This window comes from Rhodnius prolixus, unplaced genomic scaffold (genome assembly GCF_049639745.1).
Source record: "Rhodnius prolixus isolate KJV_2025 unplaced genomic scaffold, Rpr scaffold_5, whole genome shotgun sequence".
Taxonomy (NCBI): domain Eukaryota; kingdom Metazoa; phylum Arthropoda; class Insecta; order Hemiptera; family Reduviidae; genus Rhodnius; species Rhodnius prolixus.
The window spans coordinates 18,838,921-18,861,893 of NW_027411624.1; the positions used below are offsets into that span (position 1 = coordinate 18,838,921).

General features: G+C 33.0%; 1 protein-coding gene across 4 annotated transcripts in view; it reads left to right on the plus strand.

The window, feature by feature from the left end:
* The window catches only part of LOC141458739 (SH2 domain-containing protein 4B-like), an 82,971-nt gene that overhangs the window by 43,534 nt on the left and 16,464 nt on the right, over positions 1–22,973 (plus strand). Inside the window, exon 1 of one of the 4 annotated variants that reach the window (XM_074137110.1) lies at positions 5,570–5,722. The exons of 2 other annotated variants lie outside the window; for them this stretch is intronic. In XM_074137110.1, coding sequence (XP_073993211.1) covers positions 5,609–5,722 — 114 coding nt within the window. In that variant the 5' untranslated portion in view covers positions 5,570–5,608. Of the gene's footprint in view, positions 1–5,569; positions 5,723–22,529; positions 22,666–22,973 lie in introns of those variants that run through there. One more of the 4 variants, XM_074137112.1, reaches the window with a different exon arrangement.

Here is a 22,973-nt window from a genome sequence, read left to right on the forward strand (position 1 = left end):
GATTTAATCAAAAACGGAATTAACAATTTCCTTTAAAATTAGGTGTCATTCAAAATTCACTTGGTGGCAAGAAGTATTTAATACTTCTCTTAAAAGTGACATTTCCATAAATTGTACTATTTACCATTTCATTTTATATCATTTAATGAGCATTCAAGTTGCCAATAAGATTTCGAGTTTTGAAGAGTCTAAGTTGAGAATCACTTAATTTTTTGGCATATTTTGTTAATTCTGCTCAGACAAAGACCTACCATTTTTGTAAGAATGTGTTTGAAATTGATTTTAAGGGGATTTCTCAGACACTGTGTTATCACTAGGGAACGGATTCGTATGTATTTACATATTTTTTTCTAGGCAATTTACAGACGTTTTTCAACTAGAAGTATTCATACTGACACTTTTTAAGCCGTTTGAGCCTACTTTTATTTCACATATTTCCACATATTTGGATGTTATCGCATATTTATACATATTTGATTAAAATAAATAAATATTTCTACATATTTAATCAAAATATGTACATATTTTTCATTTTGGGCATATTTTCATAATGGGAGGTGGTTGACAGGAACTGTGAACCACAGACTGTGAATCACAGTGGTTAAAAAAGTGTTTTTAAAAGCACCAAGTCGCATTAAAATGCTGAAAGATCTCAATCCAGACTTGTGCCTTCCACCAGAACCAATATTGACAAGATGGGGTACTTGGCTGAAAGCAGCTCAGTATTACTAAGAAAACTACAATAAAATCAAGAATGTCCTTTCACATTTCGAAGACGAAGCAGTAGCGATAAATGCAGCCAAGTCTTTATTCGAGAAACCTAATTTAAGGAACGACCTTGCATTCATTTCTGACAATTGCGTATTTCTTGCACAAGTCATTACCCAACTTGAGTCCCAAAATGTTCGACTGACAGAAAACGTGTCCAACGTTAAAAAAAGTCATCGAAAAGGTGGAAGGAATACCTGGGAGTAAGGGAGATCTGATCAGATCAAAACTGGTAGAAGTACTGAGCAAGAACAAAGGGTGGGAGACCATCTGCCAGATTTCTGATATTATCAGTGGAACAGAAGTCACCTCAGAACATCGTGTACCCTTTACAACCAACGAGATAACTTCTTTCAGCAAGGCACCTACAACATCTGTAGATGTTGAACGATCTTTTAGTCGTTAAAAGTCCATCTTACGCCCAGATCGTCGTCACTTTACGTTCCAACCTTTGAAATTTCATGTGGTTGCAAACAATTTCGAAGAGTGAAGTTTTCAAAATTGAAAATTTAACACATCTTTTTATAAATAGTAAAAATGTTCTTTGTTGTATAAATCATTATAACTTGTAAAAACAAATTATTTTGTTCCTAATAAATTATTATAAATTGTAAAAATGTTCTTTTCTTGTATAAATAATTATAACTTGCCCCCCCCAAAAAAAATCCATTTTCATAAAAAAAAAAATGTCCATTTTACTTAAATATTCCAGAAAATATTTTAAGAAAATCACATATTTTCCACATAATTGACGAAAATAAATGCATATTTTAGTTAAATATTTGGCATTTTTAAATACATAAAAATCCGTTCCTTAGTTATCACGGTTTCCCTTAGATTGATTTATTGAAATTAAATGCTATCCCAGATGTTTCTGAAATAGTTGTTGTCAGAAACTAGTAGTTCTACAATGTTTTTTTTTTTCTAAAAACAAAATGATACCTAGCTCAAATTTTGATCTAATAATGCTTGTTTGAATTTAACTGAACATTTTAAGACAGCTTCAACTTTGTATATATATTAAATAGTTAATACGCCTTCCTAATAAAACATTAGATAGCTATAATGTGTTTGTGATTCTCACAAGTTTAGAACCAGTCCTACATGTATTGTTTTCAATAACAATGTAAACCTCTTAAACTATCCAAAAATGATAAATCAAACATCAGAAACAATGGATTAAAAAAACATGTTTGCAAAGAAACAAAAGTATTATTTTTTTGTTTGTTTAAAGTTTGGCTGGCACAGGTGAATCATAGATCCCCCACCTTCCATATTAGGCTAAAAAACTTAGTGGTTTGTGTTCCACTGATATAACAACATTTTGACCTCGACTAAAACATTGTTACCACAATGTTGTCCAGCTGGGCAATGGAGTCTGGGCTGCAAGATTATTGTTTTCTCACTTATCAGATAATGCATTAAATGTAATGCACTTACCTATGTTATCTATATGTATATTGATTGAACAGTCATAAACCTTTTCAAGATGGTATAGCAAGATTTTATTTCTAAATTTTAATTTGTGAAATATTATCAGCCGACATCCTTAGCTTTAAATGCCACCTTCACAAAAGAATAATTCAAGTATTTGTCACTCGCGATATTCAAAAATTTAATTCATTTACATCATGGAATATAAATAATATATTTTGTATTTTTTTAGAAGGTTCTTGCAATAGCCTTAGAGAACGCTGAAAAAAAGCTCCAGGCGCCAATTAATTCAGATGTTGACTCTACTTGAATAAAAAATTATAATTAAATATATAACATTACAATAAAATACGTTAATAACTTCTTAATTCCGCCAGTAATTGTTTCTATGACAAAATGTAAAATCTCTTATCTTCTATATATATAAAAATGAATGTGTGTTTGTTTGTACTCGATAGATTCAAAAACCATACATCCAATCGCCGTGAAAATTTGGGAAATTATTAGGTATATCCCCGGGTAGGTTTTTGCAATTTTTGTTTAAAATCAGAGTTGGGGCTCTAGATGCTCCCGAACAAATATCCCAAAAATATCAAAATAACATCTAATAAGTAATATTTGTTAAACCATGAAAACCATGAAAAACAGTTTTTTGCAATTATTAATACGAGAATAAATTATACCGAAGATGGTGGAAAATCCATTAAACTAAAAGAACACAACAATACTATTGATGTTGATAATCGTTGGGTAGTACCATATTCTCCATTACTACTAAAAACGTATAACGCACACATAAATGTTGGGTACTGCAATTCAGTGAAAGCGATAAAATATATTTGCAAATATGTGAACAAAGGAAGCGATATGGCAGTGTTTGGAGTGGAAAATACAACTGCATCTAACGATGAAGTCACCCAATATCAAACTGGGACGCTACATAAGTAGCAATGAGGCTGTATGGCGTATTTTATCATTTTCCATTCATGAGCGATATCCAACGGTTGTTCATTTAGCAGAAAATGGACATCGTGTGTACTTTACTTCAGAAAATGTACGTGCAAGAGCAATGTCACCACCTCCAACAACATTAACTGAATTTTTTACATTATGTAGAAATGCTACCTTTGCAAGGACACTACTGTACTCTGAAGTAGGGATAATTTTATTGTTAATTTTCATTTCGATGTATTGTATACATTTGATCATTAATAAATTATGTTTGAGGTATCAAAACTGCCTTTTTGTTCAAACACAGCAACGTGTGAACGGGTACAGCTATTTTAATTAATAAATCTTAAAACTGCCGTTTTTATATCATTACCACAGTAACCCAGGGGCCAAAGGTTCTGCTTCGGATTTCAGATTCTATTGTAGGGAACAGCTGGTATTCGACAGACCCACCATTCTAGTGATTTCTAACTTAAACTCACTTTCAACAGTTTTGGCCTCTCTACGTCATTCTTCGCTTGCTTCATACCACCTCAACCTCGTTTTCATCTTTGAAAGAGTCTTCTTCTTTCAAAGATTATTAATAGGGAAGTAATGCCAATTTATTTTTATCAGACAGGTTTTTCTTCAGAAAGTTTTAATTAAAAAAAGGATTTCCCTATACTCACTCTACTTCATTGTTTATGATCTTGGATCCGAAAAAGATATAGAACTTCAATAACAACGAGAGAAAGTACTTTAATTTCTTTCACGTAAAATTATTTTCATTATAATTATTCTTGAACCAGGAAGTGCGAATTTTATGTAACAAACTCTTAGAGAATGTCACTAGTTGAAATGTATTGCTATTTTTGCTATAATTTGCATAGCATTTTAATAATTATATAGGTACATAAAAAAAAAATGATTAGCACATTTGGTAGTCAAAAATTTTGAATATTTTACTGTAACCGACTGCTGTGAGTAAAAGGCTGAAGGCCAAAACATTATTATTACCGATGATGCATCAGAGGTCGCTGTGACCTCGTGATTCCAGCGAAAGGACTAAAGTCTAGGTGAGAAATTACTGATAATTGCTTCGTACTACGGAAGTAGAAAGATTTGAAATTAATGTTTCCGCAAACTGCCACAGATTACTTTCATAATTAATTATGTTGTACATACAGGTTAGCAGCCATATGCAAGTTGACTTCAGTCTGATTGGAAATATGTACTTATTTAATTTCCTACAACTACAACTTTCAAATAAAGTAAAAGAAGTTTGTAAGTCATTTCTTTATCGTACTAGAAGTAGGAATATTACTTTTCGATGTATTATCGAGGTTGTATTTTCAGGAAACTATTCATTTTAAGGTCTCCTCGGCTAGGCAAAGAGTTTTTTCGAAATTGTTATGAATGCTCAGAAAGTTCAGAAACAAAAAAATATCGGGAACATTGAAGCTTTACATTTGTTCGGTTCCGTGGGGCCGGATGCCAAGTTAACGATGAAAATTTTTGAACAGAATGTTCCACTGTTCCTCTTTACAGAATAGATTTTCTCCATAATCACTTTAATGACTTTATTTAAACTTCGAACAGTCATTTAAAAAATGAAGTAGGTAGTAAAAGTGACATTCACTGGATACTGACACACGAAAAAAGAGAATCTCATTGCTACTAATATAATCTCTAAAAGAGGTTAAATAATAATAACAACTTACCATATCTATTGGTAAAATAAGGAGTAATTACATTATTCAATATATTGGGCAGCATCGAAACGATTAAAAACATATTCGACCAAGTTAGTTGTTATTGAGTGCAGCTGATGTAGACCACATTTTTCTGTCAAATCTCAATTAATCTTGCAGGGGTTGTTTATATGTAAATAATGTAATGTTTTATGTAAAACTTAAAATAAATCAAATAAACTATCATATAGAAAAAACATTTTACGACAAGGAAACCATTTGCCGAAGCCCACGAGTCCACGGTTAGTACTGTTATTACTTCACTTACTTATTTTTCCAGTTTTTAAGGAAAATAGCTATTTGGTATTAATCAATCAAGCAATCATTTTCATAAATTAATCAACAATAAAAATCACTTTATGGAACTATCCCTGAACTCATAGAGGGCGTCTCGGCTAATCTATAGAATAGCGCCCCGGAGGCGTGGCCTGTTTATTTTTAGGGGGTGGGAAGTACAGCGCACCTACCGGTGAAAATTTAAACTACTTCCCGCCAATGAACTGTTTCGGATTGTGCGAATTTCGTAACGCTTATGTTTCGCGCGCATGCGCAGTACACTTACTGCCTAGCAACTGCTTCCTGTTTAATGTATTAATAGTTCCCGCGAGTGCTCTGTATGTGACCTGAGGTGCCATTTTTTTGTAACTTTATGAGTATGAGCGTTTTAAATTTGCAGTTTTTTTTTTAAATTAAAGCATGAGTGTAGTGTGAGTGAGGTTGGAGTAATGAATGTTATAAAATTTTGTATGGATGTTGGTTTTGTATGGTTGTATGGAGAGATTATCTGGAGGGAGTTCGACAGGTATACCCTCCTCAGGAAAAGAACTCCACAGAATAAGGTAAGTTTCTTTTGTGTTGTTCTGTGTAATTATTGTAATGAATCTTGTGACACAAATTAAAAAATTGAGAGTGATTAGGTAGGTTAGGAGGGGGGTATGGGGGCGAAGCCCCCATTAAAAAAAATCAGGGGATGTGGGGGGCGAAGCCCCCCATTAAGAAATAAATAAATAATTCGAAGTGATTCTGATTCGCTGTTACCATATAACCCGCTAGATTTAAGTGTAAATATTAAAACTGTCCGGTAGGACAGTTGTATAAGGGTTGATCATCAAAAAATGCACGAAAAAGCATAACGTTGAAAAACACCCAAATTTGACAATTTTTTTCTCTTTTTCTACAAAAGATAAAATTCCCAAATTTTCTTTATAATATAGGGCAAATCCTCCTTTATAACCGTTATTTTTTTGCAACAACCTAGATTTGATAGATTTTGAGAAAAAAGATGCTGAAAATGTGCAAAAACGGCATTTTCAAAAAATGTTCTTGTTCTTGTTCTTCTTGTTCTTCTTCTTCTTGTTGTTGTTGTTGTTGTTACCTTTTTTGTAAACAACGTAGCGCCTAAACGCGTGAACCGATTTTCATGAATGAGGTGTCATTCGATTCGGAATTTTATGTAGATGTGCCTTTTGGGGGTCTCGATCCTGTACATTGAATGGGAGAGGAGTTAGCCCCCTTTATGTAAGGCCCCCTCCAAAATTATTATTACTAATTACTCTGTAAATCTTGGTCCGATTTTGATAAAATTTGGTAGGATGATAGGGTTAGGGCTCCCCTACGTAACATTAAAGCGACGATCTGCTCTTACACTTGTTAAGGGGAAGTATAGCAATCGTTGCAAATTATCGACACGTGAACCGATTTGCATGAATGAAGGGTCATTCGAATCGAAATTTTGTACAGATTTGCACTTTAAAAGTCTCGACGCCGTGCCTCATAAGGAGGGGAGTTTGCCCCACCCAAATAAGGCCCTTTCTAAAACTATTATTACCAATATTTCTATAACGCTTAGTCCGATTTTGATAAAATTCAGCTCGAATAAGTGGTTAAAGCTCCTCTACGTTGCTGATGCTCTTGCACCTACTAAGAGGAAGTACTGCAATCATTTAAATTATCAATGAGTGAACCGATTTAAATCAATGAATTGTCGTTCGATTAAAAGATCTTTGCCTCTTTGCCTTTTAGGAAGAAGTACTGCAATCGTAGTTTATTTTTCTTACTCCTCTTAAAAGGAAGTACTGAAATCGCAGTTTAATTTTGCTATTTACGTACAAATACCTTCCTATGTTATTCAAAACGCTTTTTCAGAAAAATTGTTATTGAGGATGGTTTGAGGGAACGCAACTATAATCATTCTTTAAAAAGATCTCTCCATTCGTAGTTACGGTTCCGACTTAACACCTTATCAGATTATAATGATAGAATTGTTTATTCCAAATTTTAAAAAAATCTGTAAAGAAGATATGTAACTTTGTAAAATAAACAAAAAGGAAAATCTATCCAAAAGGTACAAAAATCTCCTTAACAAAAACTTACAGTTTAAAATGTTAAGTATAAGGGTTGATTAAACGCCAAAAGGTACACAAATCAGCGAGTACCCAACATTTCATTAATACTTCATTAATAGTTAAGTAATTCTACTGCATTAATTTTCATTAATAAGTTATTTTTTAGAATTTATTAGATGTCACAGACCCTTATGCTGGCCACTTCATTTATAATATTTTTTTGTTATAATTATGATAAATCACATATATGTACATACATGTTAAAGTAGAAAAAGACAAAGTTAGAGTAGGCTACTGTCTTGAATTCGTCTTACCGAAATATTCGTGAGCACAAATAACACACAGTTAATAACAAGTAGATTATTCAACAACAATTATTCATTTCTCAATTGTAATTTAATTTAGGCCCCCTAATTTTACTTATAGTAAAATACTGGAATAATTAGCTGCCCTAAAAATATGCATATCTTATTTACTTTATATTACATACGAGTATATACAACATTGTGGGATGAATACCTAGATTGAGAATGTAATTGAAGAAAACTACATTATTTGCGATAAAGCCAGATTATTTATTACTTATTATTACAAACGTTTGACTACTACATAAAATAACAATTACTTTAATCAAAGAATGAACTTAAACCGACGATTTTTATTTTGTGTACCTTTTGGCGTTTAATCAACCCTTATACTTAACATTTTAAACTGTAAGTTTTTGTTAAGGAGATAAAATAAAGAAATAGTTTTATATTTATATTTGAATATGGCGGGTTCTATAGTAACAGCAAATCAGAATCACTTCGAATTAGGCCACGCCTCCGGGGAGCTATTCTAAAGATTTACCCTTAACTAATTTGCACCCGACTTCTTTCTTTGTTTTATCTTTAACAATATAATGATTTTTTTTGTTTTGTTTTTGTTTTTTAAGAAATTCATCACTATTATCTTTTCTTTAAAAGCATCTTGTAAATATTTATTAAAACAATATTTCTCAACACAGCTGTAAAGGTAATTTAGCAAGAATATGGTCGAAGGTTGGTTCTATATCATTAAATAAAATTCAGGAAGTGACAGAAAAAAATATTTCCTCCCTTCTGAGAAATAGTATAAAGAAATAAAATTCTCGGCTATTAATTAATATTATTAACTAATAATTGAATGGCTAAACAGAATAATCAAGGCGATTGAACTTGCTTGCACTGATCTTACGAAGGTCATCTACTTCCGTATCGTGTTTTTATACAATCTTTCTTTTTAAAAGTGATTAATCAATCAACAAAATTCTCAATTAGATACTCTTGTTGATAGTCTTCTTATAGTAACAAAAGGCTCAGTTTAAATATAATAAAAAGAAATATCATAGTTGAGTTACTGTTTGTAAAAACTAATACTAATGATTTGCAGTCTTATTATTCAAGAACTCCTTTTGCAGTTGCATACCCGAAATTTTGACCTAATGCTTGCAATCATTTACTTTTCAAAATGTTAGCTACCGAATTTTTGGCTCTTTTACTATTGTTTTACGAAGAACAAACTAATTGGTTTAAATTGAACGAGTAAAAAGACACTGAGATTGCAAAAAATTGGTGCAGGCAAAAGTGCAATAAAGGAAATATTGGTGACTTTATCCATAGTAAAACGCAAGCATGTTTTGTTGTATTGCGGAGAGGTTACGACTTTCATTCATTATCAGAGGTTGATTAAGTTGTGTGGTTTAAAGAATTAGACATTAACAATCAACTGTAATTTTCAAAAAAAAGAGAACTATCTTGAATAATATTAATATTGCAGAAAGATAGAACATGATTGAGTTAATTTTAGTAATGAGAGGGAAGTATCTTAGCCCACACATTTTGCAAGTTCGGATTGCTTTCCCAAATAATTTCTTAATTAAGTCTGCTTTATCAATTATATGCAATAATTTATAAGTGGTCTTTTACTGCTAATACGAGGGTCGTTTGAAAAGTCCGTGCAAAAATAAAAACTACTTAATTTTTTGGGGTAAACCTTTTTTATTTTTCAACACAGTGTCCTTTTAGGCTTATACACTTCGTCCAACGCTGCTCTAGTTTATTGATCCCTTCCGAATAATAGGATTTGTCCAAGTCTGAAAAATAGCCATTCGTTTCTGCAATCACCTCCTCGTTTGAAAAAAATCTTTTTCCCGCCAGCCATTTCTTCATATTGGGGAACAAATGGTAGTCCGAGGGAGCCAAGTCTGGAGAATAGGGGGGATGTGAAACGAGTTGGAACCCTATTTCCATTAATTATGCGACCACAACTGCTGAGGTGTGAGCTGGTGCGTTGTCGTGATGGAAAAGGACTTTTTTGTGGGCCAATCGTGGGCGTTTTTCTTGCAGCTCGGTTTTCAAACGGTCCAATAACGATGAATAATATGCACCTGTAATAGTTTTACCCTTTTCCAGATAGTCGATGAGGATTATTCCTTGCGAATCCCAAAAGACAGTCGCCATAATCTTTCCAGCCGAAGGAACGGTCTTCGCCTTTTTTGGCGCAGATTCCCCCTTGGTAACCCATTGTTTAGATTGTTCTTTGGTCTCAGGAGTGTAGTGATGTATCCATGTTTCATCCACAGTGACGAAACGACGCTTAAAGTCCTGCGGATTCTTCTGGAACAGCTGCAAACCGTCCTTGCAACACTTCACACGATTTCGTTTTTGGTCAAGCGTGAGCAATCGCGGCACTCATCTTGCGGATAGCTTTGTTATGTCCAAATGTTGATGCAAAATATTATGTACCCGTTCATTCGAGATGCCCATAGCACTAGCAATCTCACGCACCTTCACTCTTCTGTCATCCATCACCATATCATGGATTTTATCAATGATTTCTGGAGTAGTAACCTCAACAGGGCGTCCAGAACGTTCAGCGTCACTTGTGCCCATATGGCCACTCCGAAAATTTTGAAACCACTTATAAACTGTTCTAATCGAAGGTGCAGAGTCACCATAATGTTTATCAAGCTTCTCTTCAGTCTCCTGAGGCGTTTTGCCTTTCATAAAGTAGTGTTTAATCAACACACCAAATTCTTTTTCGTCCATTTTTTGAAAATCACTCGACTTCCTCGATTCAAACGAATGCCAAACACAAAGAAATAGACCGATCTGGCTGAAACTTGGTGTGTGTTCTTCCAAGAGATGCTACTAACTAAACATAACCTCGATACGCGCCAGTAGTGCTATCTCTCTGACTTTGCACGGACTTTTCAAACGACCCTCGTAAAGTATTATATCTACTATATGAATCAACTTCAATCCAAACAACTTCAGCACACTTATTACAGAGAAAGAGTCAACAAAAAAACTTCAGGCAACGAATTATGGAATACTTGCTTTAAAAAAAATGGTAAGAAATTGTTACTAAAAGACTGGAAAACCGCCCGCAATGTACTGCTACCTTGAGAACAGTTATTGCGGTTATAAGAAGCATTTATCTTGCATGCGGTTACCAAATATCATGCATTACTCATCATATTTTTTTACCCGTAACCTTGCCTTAGTTCATTGAACGGTGTTATTTATTTTTGCTGAAATTTTTAATAGAAAGTTAAACAGAAACTCATATCTTGTACTGAAACTTCTTTGTTTTTTGTTACTTCCAGAAATCTATTGTATGGTCAGGGCACAATTGTTCATTTTAGGTTGCCTTCTTTTGAAAACAATAGTTAAGGAAAAAATGAAAAATTGTATGAAGTTATAATAGAAATTTATTTTTTTCCTTGTTTTAACAAACTTTATCAGTGCCTACATTGGATATTAAACTGTAAATGAGCTAGTTTTCTATTTTGAGTAAGTAAGTTAGTTAAATAAAGTTCTATGATGAATAATAGAGAGGACAAATTATTCTAAAATTAATACAAATTGCGTGATAAAAGAAACTTTTCTAAACTACAAATGGTTTTCCCTTAAAGAGTTCTTTTTTTTTGAAGGTTCATTACCATTTTATTTTATTTTTAAATAACAGTTCACACGCTATTTGTATTTTCTACAATTACCTTTTAAGAGTAAGAAGGTGGATCGTTGGAATAAAAGAAATGGATGGAATGCAAGCCGACGATATCTCTTTCTCTATCACACACTCTAATGAAGATAAAACATGCATCCGTAGACTTTCACGTTCATTCTGTTTGTAACCTCCCGCCCAGCAGAGCTCACTTCATGTTGTACAGTAATTAGTGATTTAAAATCTAGGACAAAATCGTTTTGTTTATTTACTTCAGGTGCGGCAACTTAGTCCTTTGTTCTTCAACAAAAAAATAAAACTACATTTCGTTTAAATAGAATAGCTAGTTTCATTTTCTGAGAGTGGTGTAAACATAGTAATAATAGTTCTTCCAACTGCACCTTGTGTGTGACTGAAGGTTCGTGAATTAATTTGATTTAAAAAAAAAAGGATTTTGTCTCTTTTACCTTTCTTTTAATATTTCTAGTTACACATCGGGTCATATTAATTCATTTATAAATGGAAATAAATCTTTTAAAGGCCCACTGAGTTCGAAAAACAAGTTTTTAGCCCCTTTGATGGCAAGCATGGTCGTAAGGCCGCCCTTATGAATGGGAAAACAAGGCACTCGCCTTCGTTCCACGCTTCCTGGAGTTTTCTGGAGTGATTTTACACCTTTATTTGTGTGAAAAATAGTTAATTTTCACTTTTCCAACCGTTTTTAAGAAAGAGCCCCTTTATATTTTTCAAATAAATTACGTCTTTTTTCCATAGCAATTGTTATAATTCTTTCCTAGGTTGGAGCTACATGAAATTTAAGTAATACCAATCGAAAGAACATTAAATTTACTTAAGAACATTAAATTAAATGCTGAAAGGACATTAAAATGATAATGCTATTAAACATACATGATAAATATAATTGCGTTTCAAATTAAGCTTTTTAACAAATTATATCTTAACCAATAAATTTCTGTCTTATCTTCAACTTGCACATTTTAATGTACGTTTTTGAAGTAAGACATTTAAAAAAGTTAAACTTATCTAAAAAGTAAATTTATTTACTAAATTATTTTATCAAAGTTTACGATAAATGTAATACATTTTTCAATGACCATTAATAATTGAAGTGCCAGTTTAGAATTAATCCTAACTTCGCAAATTTTTCGAATAATCCGAAAATTTTAAGAAAATCATTAAGTCACAAATTATTCCTATATTTTTGTCAAATTTTCTTAATAATTTAAGCTATTTAATGGACTTAAGTATTCTTATACAATATAGAATGATCCTCGAAACAGTTGTGGACACTTAAAATTGAACCACTATAAAAGAAAATCTGTCTACAGGAGAAAATGTAATTGAATTTTCTTTTTATATGTCTTGTGACCTCAAGCAATCAACTAGGAATTCTCATAATACAGAATTTGACTAGGAATTCAATTTGAGTAACTAAACTAAAAAGTTTCAAGAATATCGCTTCCACTTTACTCTGAAAGAATTGTGTTTAGGAGTTGAATATTCTCATTAACACTAGGTTATTTTTCTTTCATTAACATGTTGTTAAGCAACACTAATGACGTGTAGCCTTGATAATTGCTATAAGTGTATTCGAGCAATGTCGTTAGCACCATAAGCAAAGAATTCTACCTTGAATTATTCAAACGGAAGTATTAAAATTATTACTTATTTCCTGTGGTGCATTCTTTACAAACATAACATACTGTTGCATAAAATATATCAAGTTTTTTTACTAGAAATGCTACTTTTGTTTCATGCATTCAAGAAATAAATTTAGTGAGAGAATTTCTAAGCGAATTTGTTTTATATTCTCTTACTTTTGGAAGAGTATTGATCGGGGTCAAGTTAGTTGTTGAGAATGAAATACTGTTCGAATAACCTGTTTCTTACCTTAATCATTCTCACTCTCTATTGGTTATGCATCCATTAATGCCAAATTAAATAAATTATTGTAAACAAACTAACTAGCCGGAATCGCGTAGAACGGAACTTAGAATGGACCAGCTCCCCTAGTCACGGCAGTCAAATGATGGCCGAAATGGTTATTGGTACCGTTCCCTCTTCGCAACATCCTGACGTATTTTCCACTGCGGTATCATATCTTCTGTTCTCAAAATGTCAAAGAACTCATAATCCTTTGGTCTTTGAATGGAACTTGAGCTTCAGTTTGCGATGTTGATCAGTTCTAGTAGCATACAATCAATAGTTGCAGTATCTGTCTCTCTTTGAAGTAGAATGCCCAGTTCTGAACTCCTTTGTGGGTGGAGATATTTTGCAAGAGATTTATATGGCGAATGCCCTGAAACAGTTCACTGCACCTTTCTTGTCACTGAGATCTTGATTGACTAAACGGATATCTTTTCTTCGGTAAATTCAATTTAAAAAACTTAACCTGCTTCTTACTTCCTTACTTTATACACACGAAAAACAGAAAGGAAGTCTTGCGAGTTAGATTTTTAATTTTATTTCCTTGAAAGTACATTATAGTATATCCTTGTAAATACAAAGAGTAAAGTAGTTTGTAACAGATTTAATGATATAATATTTGCCACTTTATAGTAATTATGTAACACCCGCATTGTGTCTAAGTTTAAACCAGAAAATATACTACCCCGCCAAACAGTATGCCGTATTATTATCTAACAGTTTTCTACAGCAGTCGTTGATGTTGTGTTATTGTTATTTTCATGAACAATTGACTAAAGTTTTAGAAAAAAAAATAATAATAAAACAGTAAATGTTTAGAAATTGTGATTAACAAAAAAAAAATAGAAACCTAGACAGATGTGACCAAGGTCAGTTAGTAAATCATTTTGTGGTTAGTGCCAATATAAATTGTATCAAGGTTGTGCAAACTGGTTCCGCGTATAGATTGTGTGCAATTTTTTTTTTTTTTATGCCTACCTATATTAGCAAACGTTTAATCTATTAATTTATTAGTATTTCGATTATGAGAAATCTTCTGCTTCTTAATAGCGTACAGGATTCCAGCACTACTACAGGAGATAGAAAGCAGGAGATGGCTGGTCGCTTTTCAAGTATTGTTACCTCAACTTAACTCGTTATGGAAAGTATATATTAAAGATAAATTTCTTCACAATGGTTTATATTGAATCACGCTGCTTAGCAGCTAGCTCTGACGACTTCAGTTCATTAAGTAAACCGGTGATTTAGAATCTGTTATTGGAGGTTTGTTGTTCACGCCCCAAATTTCAAGTTCAAAGTTAAGATTAATTGACTTTAACTTTCCAACATTCGAATAGAAACAAGAAACCATCTATATTCTAAACATAACTCTCTAATCTAAAAATTAAATGTAAGTTAAAATTAAAATGTTTTTAAGGTTAACCTGTTGGCCTAACCACAGACTAACGTGATCCCGAGGATCTGTTTTGGCACTCTCCAGCGGTGTGTCTACGCTTTGTATGGTGAACCAACTGCAGCATTTTTCAATGTTATAAATTGTTTTGGTTTGGTTTTCTTGTTCTACGCTTTTGTCCTGGTGTCAAGACAGTATGTACCAATTCTTTACTGATTGTCCAGGAATTGAATTAACTTCATAGGAATTGATATTATGGAAAAATGGACCGCTTCTATTAAACTTATTACGCACTATCTCCACGCTTGTACGCCTATTCAGTTTTATTGATACATTGTTTAGTGTTCAATGAATTTTAGGATATTCTAGAGATAACGAGGAAGTCTTTGCATTTTTTTTTAACCACAATGGACATGTAATGTTGAAGTAATTAACTTTTAGTAAAAAAAAATACTTCCATTGGAAGAAAATGTATAAGTTTAACCCTATAGATTGGATGAGAGAAAGTAAGGTTCACACCAGTTTTTGATTTTTGTTTAACAAGGAAAGGTTGACAATAACCGTGACTAAGATAGTAGCAGAGTATTGGTTGATATTTTGATAGGGTGAACTATGAAAGGAAAATATATTGGGACCCTGGACAGACAACAATGGCCACTTTTTTTCTCTAAAGCTTTCCGAAACAAATCGATTTTCTTAATGTTATTCTCAGAACGCACTAACTACGCAATATTACATACATATATGGCTTGACAGTGTTCTTTTTAAATTAGCTTTTTTTTCTTTTTTGTATTAGTGAACTCACTCTCTTGTTTATTGGCAAATTGGATTTTGTTGCAAACCAGAAAGATAAAAAAAACCGTAACAAAAACGACCTTACGTCAATATAAACCTTTATACTGAACCAATAATTTCCTAATCTTTTATTTTTCATATTATAATCTTTTGAAGCTATCGAATTTCTTCATCAATTTGAGGCTTTTATCGTATACATGAAAGTATTGCATCGAGTAAAGTATGAAACAGTTCTATAAAGTTCTTTTCAAAAATCTGTTTTATAAAATTCTCCCGATTGTCTCTCACAGAGTAAATAACAAATTTTATTAATTTTTTGGCAAGTAACTTTAGCAATATGTTTAATTCTCTCTGACATTATATTATACGGTTATAAAACCGTACAGAGGTTCGCAACTATGGCGTGACCAGAATTTTTTACGGTGCATGTTTGGTTTTGAGAAGCAGGTACTATACTTTAAAAACTATTCATTTCGAAATACTTATTTAGAATACCTCACCAATCATTTTCTTAATGAGATTATCCCTGAATATGTATTTACAAAAGAATTTAGTCATGATCTAATTAAGCTACAAAGCTAATCCAAAATATATCTGGGTAAACCTAGAAATGTTCGTCAATGTCTTTCAGACAAAGTTACTTTTAAAAACTTTGGGTGGCTCAAATTATACAAGAAAAGAATTAATCAATTTGCGAATAGTAATTTTAAAAGACATCCTTATTGTTCTATTGGCTACAGAGTCCCATACCCGTTCGCTGGTATTCACATATTTGCTTCCTACTTATGATTTCGACCTTAATAGTCCAATAACATCACTCTTCCTTGAATTTACTATTTTTCGATTCCTATTATTGCCAAAGTTGTACATTATCTTGGGCTGAATTTAGACAAAAGATTGACTTAGAACTTGCACACATTACTTAAGCGAACTAAAGTTAACAGGCGCTTCCGTCTACAGAAAAGACTAACCACTTAATCTTTCAATTAATAACAAACAACTTATATATTTACTTCTACACAAAAAACCCACCTGTACATTCAGTTTTGTACTATTGGGTTCAACGAAACGCTCCAATCTTCATAGAATTCAATCTCTTCAGTCGAAAATTTTCCGCACTATCGTTAATGGCTCCATTTTATTATTCAAATCTAACCATCCACAAAGACTTAGAAATTCCCTTTGTAAGTCCAGATTGCTGAAACTCGCTACAGAAACTTTCATCAGAACTTACAATCTCATTCCAATCCTCTTGTCCGCCATTTTATCATCTCATCACCTTCCAGATCATACTCCTAGGCGATTAAAATGCCAGTGGTCTCGCGATTCTCTCACTTCTGAAGAGATTAGTCAATTCTAGAGGTTACTTAGAGAGTGTTACCGTAGGGTAACTTCTCTCTCCACTCAGATAGTGAGGTGAATTAGTGTCACTATTATTGTCATTGTTCCTAAATAGTACAGCTAGGGCTGCTGTATCTTTCAAATTAAATTAAAACAAAAAAAGAGAGAAGAGATTTGCAGCAAGGGATGGTCGAGAGATTTCTAAATTGCAAAGATAATTTTAATGACTCTCTTGCGGTATGAGGCGTGAACTAGTGTCTCGCTTTTTGAAACTGATTTCGGTCCAAATGTTTTAGTAGAATGATCTAATAATATCGTTTTAGTAAAATACAGAGATAAGAAATAATATTATCAAGTTACATGAATTAAATAGCAAATATGGTTTTGAACAAATACATTTCCTAGTGCTTATGCAACGATGAACATAACACCTGTGCACGATCACACAAGCAGAAAACTGAAGCACGTACAAAGAGTATTAAAATGAAAGTCTGTGAATAGATTTTAGTAGTCAGTTTCAGTTCATTTTTCACTGCCCTTTACAGTAGTAAAACAATGCAACCTTCTTCTGGGTTCTTAACTAATATTAACATTCTTTCTATTGTAAATCAATGGCATAAACAATCAGTCTTTACTTCCTTATGCCGTAAATTTCTTTTTTATTACTTCTGTAGTATTTCATTAATTTCTGAAGAATGCTCTTACAACTAATTCTATTGTGCGTTATTATTAGAAGTTCATTAGTTATTCTCTCCTTCGTCCATTAATTTCTCATGAATAATTTACAATATGATGACAAAAAAGTTCTTTGGGGATTGTCCATCAGGAGCTGGTAAAAGCCCAAAAGCTGATTAAGCAAAAAAGAAGCACCTTGCAAAAAAAAGTAGTATTATATAGGTAATTGTCATAATAATCTGTTGTATTTAATTCGTATATATATTTCATGCGACAGTGGTATTACATCGTTTGTTCTTATTAATGAGGCATGAGGATTTGTACTTATTTCAATTTAAAACAATAGGAACATAATAATCAACTTGCAAAATTGTAATAAGGCCCAACAGTGTAAATATTTCTCATTAGAGAATTGGTATTTTTCAGATATATTTATTACAGTTCGTCATTTTACTGGCAATTATTTCAAAAAGAAATAAAGGTGTGACCGTGTTAAAATAAAACTGCATTGAAGCAAATACTACGTCTTCAGAGATCCACAAAGGAAGTCAGTAGCCAACGGTGGAGAAGAAGAAGAAGGTAAATGTTGAGGGCCGATCTGAAGAAGAGAAAAGGACAATCAGAAGCGATTAATAGATCACAACTCGAAGAATTGAAGCCTTCAGATTAGTACATTAATAATGAGCAAGGTATACCTACAGTACGGATGCAAAGTACAATTCTTTGCCAGGCAAAGGATAGATTTAAAGTTACGCTACTCTCCAATCTCTGTAGTTCAGCTCAGAAAAGATTAACGGGAGAAAAAGGTAGTGATGGTGAATCGTCTGATGTTGGAAGATGAGCAGATACTCATCCAGAAGTCTGATGATTGCTTGTTTTAAAGATATTTTGAAAAAAATATGGCAACACGTGTGCATGAAAAAATAAGAACGAAAATATTGTCACCCAGGTAGCCTAATTGACTTGACCTGTAGCTCTCAATCGTTAAAATTGACTTGTGGTAGCGCAATGTGTCCACAAAAGGGCTTGAAAATATTTGACTTCAAAAAGAATTAAAACTTAACAAAAAGAAGTCCACGTAGGATTCTGGTTTACTAATTCGAGAAACGAACTTAAGAATATCTTGACTCATGATAAATATGTAATGAAATTTAATGTAATTTTATTACATTTAAGATTCAAAGATCATAGCAAGAAGTGGATGTTATACAAACGGTTTTATATTTCATTAATTCACAAGAAAAATAATATTACTAATAAATGTGGAAACAAACAAAACAACAAGAAAAAAATACTAAAAACAAATTAAAATCATGTGAAATATACTAAATTACTTAATCATTAATTATTCTTCTTGAAAAACACAAACTCTGAAGCAAGATTTAAAAAAAAAATCAATTGAACATTACAAAAACTGCGTTATTAACTTATTGAGAAGGACTTTCTCAGAGTAATAGTTTTAATATGAAATAGATTTATATTATTAAGTGTACTTATGTTCATATTTCAAAGTAATTGTTGAAGTTGTAAACCGAGAAGTACTGTTGCAGATAGTGTTTACACATTCTTCTTGGCTGTCATCAAGTTTCATTAATTCAACTTCCTTGCGGTACACAAAAATACGGGTTTGCTTTTTACTGGCCAATCTTAATTGTGAGAGAAACCTTTTTTGAAATAGTGTTAGTGTTTAGCGTTACTTATTCCTAAACCACTTACCCGACGGAAATAAATATGAAGTATTAAAGGAATAGTTTAAAACAAAATCTACATCCTTGGGATAGCTGATTTTTAAAAGCCTCAACCAGACTATTAGAAGCTGCAAAATCCAAACTCTGATTATTCCATATTCGTTTGGTCCCCTGGACTCAAATTGAATAATAAATGTTAATGCGACTATTTTGCAGAATTAATTGAGAATAATTTGAAAACTGTTAAGGTGGCCACTCTGAGACCCAGACAAATATTTTGCTCAAAGTAATTTGAAAGCAACGATGTAAATAATAATAATAATAATAAAAAAGTGACCACTATGTTAACGATCTCTTATGAAATAACGTTAAGTTTTGCAGATGTTGCAGAGTAAAGTCCCGCGGTGATTGATTGTCAAGACTCAGCACAATCAATCAACCATTCTACCAAAACGTTTTTAAGCTTTCTTAATTACGGGAGAAAATATTTTAGATAGCACTGAAAATAGGGAGACATAAGGAGTTTACAATTGTGAAATTAACTGACTAATTCTTGATAATTTCATTGTATTAATTAATTGATTCTGACGACTCTTGGTTAGAAAAACTATCGTTTCTTTGCTAATATTCTCTCAATAGTATTTTCTTTTAAGCCTTTTCTCATCTAAGCCGAAGTAGTAAACTTTAACTTAATCATTAAGATGTACAATGCTATTTAAAGTGATACAGGCCAATAAAATAATTAAAATAAACCATTAATATATTAAATATTTACGTAAAACACTTTCACTCTTGTAAATTCAATAAAAACTAAAATATCTCTCTATTCCGTGACGTTCATTTTAACATCGTCATGCACACATACCTATGTAATGTACTACACTCAAGCAAATGTATGTAAGAATAAGAAGGTGAGTTCTGTAACGTAATGGGAAGCAATATATTTCCGGTTTTGTGCAAGCACGTATATCCGTGGTACTATATTTAGAATAAGTCCTCTAGATATATGTCTTAACTGCAGTAAATCACATGTAAGTTACATCTTCTGGTTTTATACTGTTTGCAAACTGGAAAAGATTTTAAAACTGATTCCAAAAGTGAAGCTAAAATTATTTAAATAATAAATAAATGGTTAGTTCTGTAATAGTGAATAATATTCTTGGTTGTATCCTTGAAGAAGGGCTTTAAATTTCTTTAATTTTGGCTGAATTTTGTTTCCATTTTTGTAAGTTCATTAAAGTTAGTAAACGTTTAGATTTAAAAAAATAGTTGATGTAAAATGGTGGCTGAAGAATAAAAGAAGGGTTTCATGTGGATAATTTTGCCGGAGGAGTTGTGACAGAAATTCCATGAACTGTTTAATAAGTTGACTTCAATTTTGTAAAAAGAGATTGCTGGTTTACCCTAAACGAAATATCAGTTTCTGAGATCTGTACAATCATAACAGTAATTGAAAGTTCATAATCATCGCGAAATCCTCGGCGATTATTTTGGTGGCAACCGCGACCTCACTAAAGCGCACCAAATTCTTATTTCATTCCGCCGCCTGATTTAAGATTAAATACTGTGGAAAATGTATTTCCAAATTTTTACTGGCAATTGCATTTATTTCCGTTTAGAATTTGAATTCTACTCTGTTTTGCTGAAGTAGATATTATGTTGCACCAGTGCTTCGAAATTTCCTCCATCAACAGTTTTATGTTTTATTTAGCAAGATGTACTCCATTTATTCATGAGACCCCTCAGGTTTTATCGCGAGTTTCTGGAAAGAGCGGCCATCACTTGCTATATCAAGAAATCCTTTCCCTCTATTCTTAAGGAGATTCCCCAGAATTAATGAAGAAACTGAACTGGAAGTTGAGGATAGATAGATTAAACTAGTGCGGCCTCAAGACCTACGCCACTACGACCCCTTTGGGTCTGCTGTGGCTCCCCTCATTCTAAAACTCGCCCTCCAGACACGTCCTTTTGATCAGATTCTTAATTCTGGAGGGCGACTCTTGGGGTAAAGCTCACAGGCCTTGGTTTTTCCTTCCCGAGAAGTAACATCCTTAGCCAGACAAGCCCCTCACACTGACACAACACGTGCAGTGCCGTTTCCTCCTCTTCTTGACAGAACCTACAGAGGCTATCATCTGCCAGGCCCATGCGATGCATGTGTTTTCTGAGCCTGCAGTGGCCAGTTTAATAGGCCTACAATTATCCTTATAGCCCCACGGCCTTGACGGATTAATTCTGCAGTTAGCCTAGGTGAACAGCCCACTATGAACTCCTTCGCCTGTCTCTGCCCTGTGGTGGCAAGCCACCACTCCCGGAGACCTAGTCTGCACCCATAGTTCAATGGCCGCAGTCTTAAGACACTTGGAGACCCCAAAATAGGGCTTCGGGCCAACAAAGTGTCCTGCAGAGCCTTCCCGGGCCAATAAATTTGCCACTTCGTTTCCCTTATGTCCTGAGTGACCTGGTACCTAAACCAGAAAGACCTTATTGTGGTCACTAATTTCCTTCAGGGCACCCAGAAGTTGAGGAAATTGTGGATAATAACATCTATAAAGTCTGTCAGGTAGCCGCCTCAAAAAGAGACAAATGAAATCAAGGTCTACTTTATCCGTACCTTGTAAATGAATCGTTATTTTTCCTGCACCACTTACAGAACCCTGCTGGACAATAAAAGTCACGAAGTTAGATTGTATGTGTTAGTAGGTTCAACTTAGGCAATTGTAGCGCAGTTCTTTGGTTACTTATCTCGGAATACATTTACTAACTTGTTTAAATTAATATTTAATCACCAGATCATCATTCTCTGAAGCCATATTGTGAACTTTGGCCAACTAGATAATTTGGTTTGCTGACATAGTAATGGAAAAGAGATGAAAGAAAATCCAAAACCAGACTGAAATTAACAAGGCAGGTAAAGACGGATTCAAACACACGATATTAATATTTTAATAATGGTAGTTGCAATGAATATTTTTATAATTTTATACTACATTATATATACAGATTATAAAATTATCAAAGCTTTAATTAAACGGTGCCTATTAGATTAAAAAATATTTAGGATTCATTAGAAGGGAGATAAATAGATCACGCTAGTTGATTTTCACGGCCATCTATTGTACGACCTATACTGCGCCACTAGTTAGTTATTAATGGTAGGCTGACACGGCAACTGAATGTTCGTTAATAACTAACCAATTTAGTCGAATTTCTTTGCTTTTGTAACTGAAACTGAAGCCACCAGTTAATAGGGCTGGGCAGAAAGGCGAGGAAGAACTGCTACAAGGCGATATGATCATAACATGCGCCAGCCCTTTCCCCTTTCCAACTTACCTTGTACTATGTAGGGTTTGCTCTCTAGATTCTCAGTGTATTATTAGCCTTCGAGAGTAAGAAATGACTATAAACAAAGTATTTAAGTTTGGTACCGTGCTTAATTAACCGATTGCTGTATATTGAGTTATTTTTTATTTATTTTTTTTTTGGGTGTATTTCATTGTTTTAAGGAAAAAAAAAGAATATTTAAAAAATAATAAAATATGTTCAGAAAGAACTTTAATAGTGTGGCTTGTCACATGGTTACATTACAGGATTTGCTTTCGAAAGGCACATTCTCCTTGAATACACAAGTAAGAATTACTTAGATTTTATTGAATTTCCTATACAAATTCAACTTTTTCACCAGAAAAAAAAACAAAAATTAATGTGATTCTCGTCTTTACAGTTTTTATTCGTAAGTAGTAGAGTTCGCCTTAAATGAGAAAGCCTACTTCCGCAGTTAGGCATTCCAAAGCTAATTTTATGTCTAATAACACTTACTGAAACCTTTAAAATGTTTTCACTAAGCGTAGAATCTGTAAACATAACTAGATCATGCCTGTAAATCTATTTTGTTCTGTACTTCCACCAAAAAAACGCTATCAAATTTGGATTTATC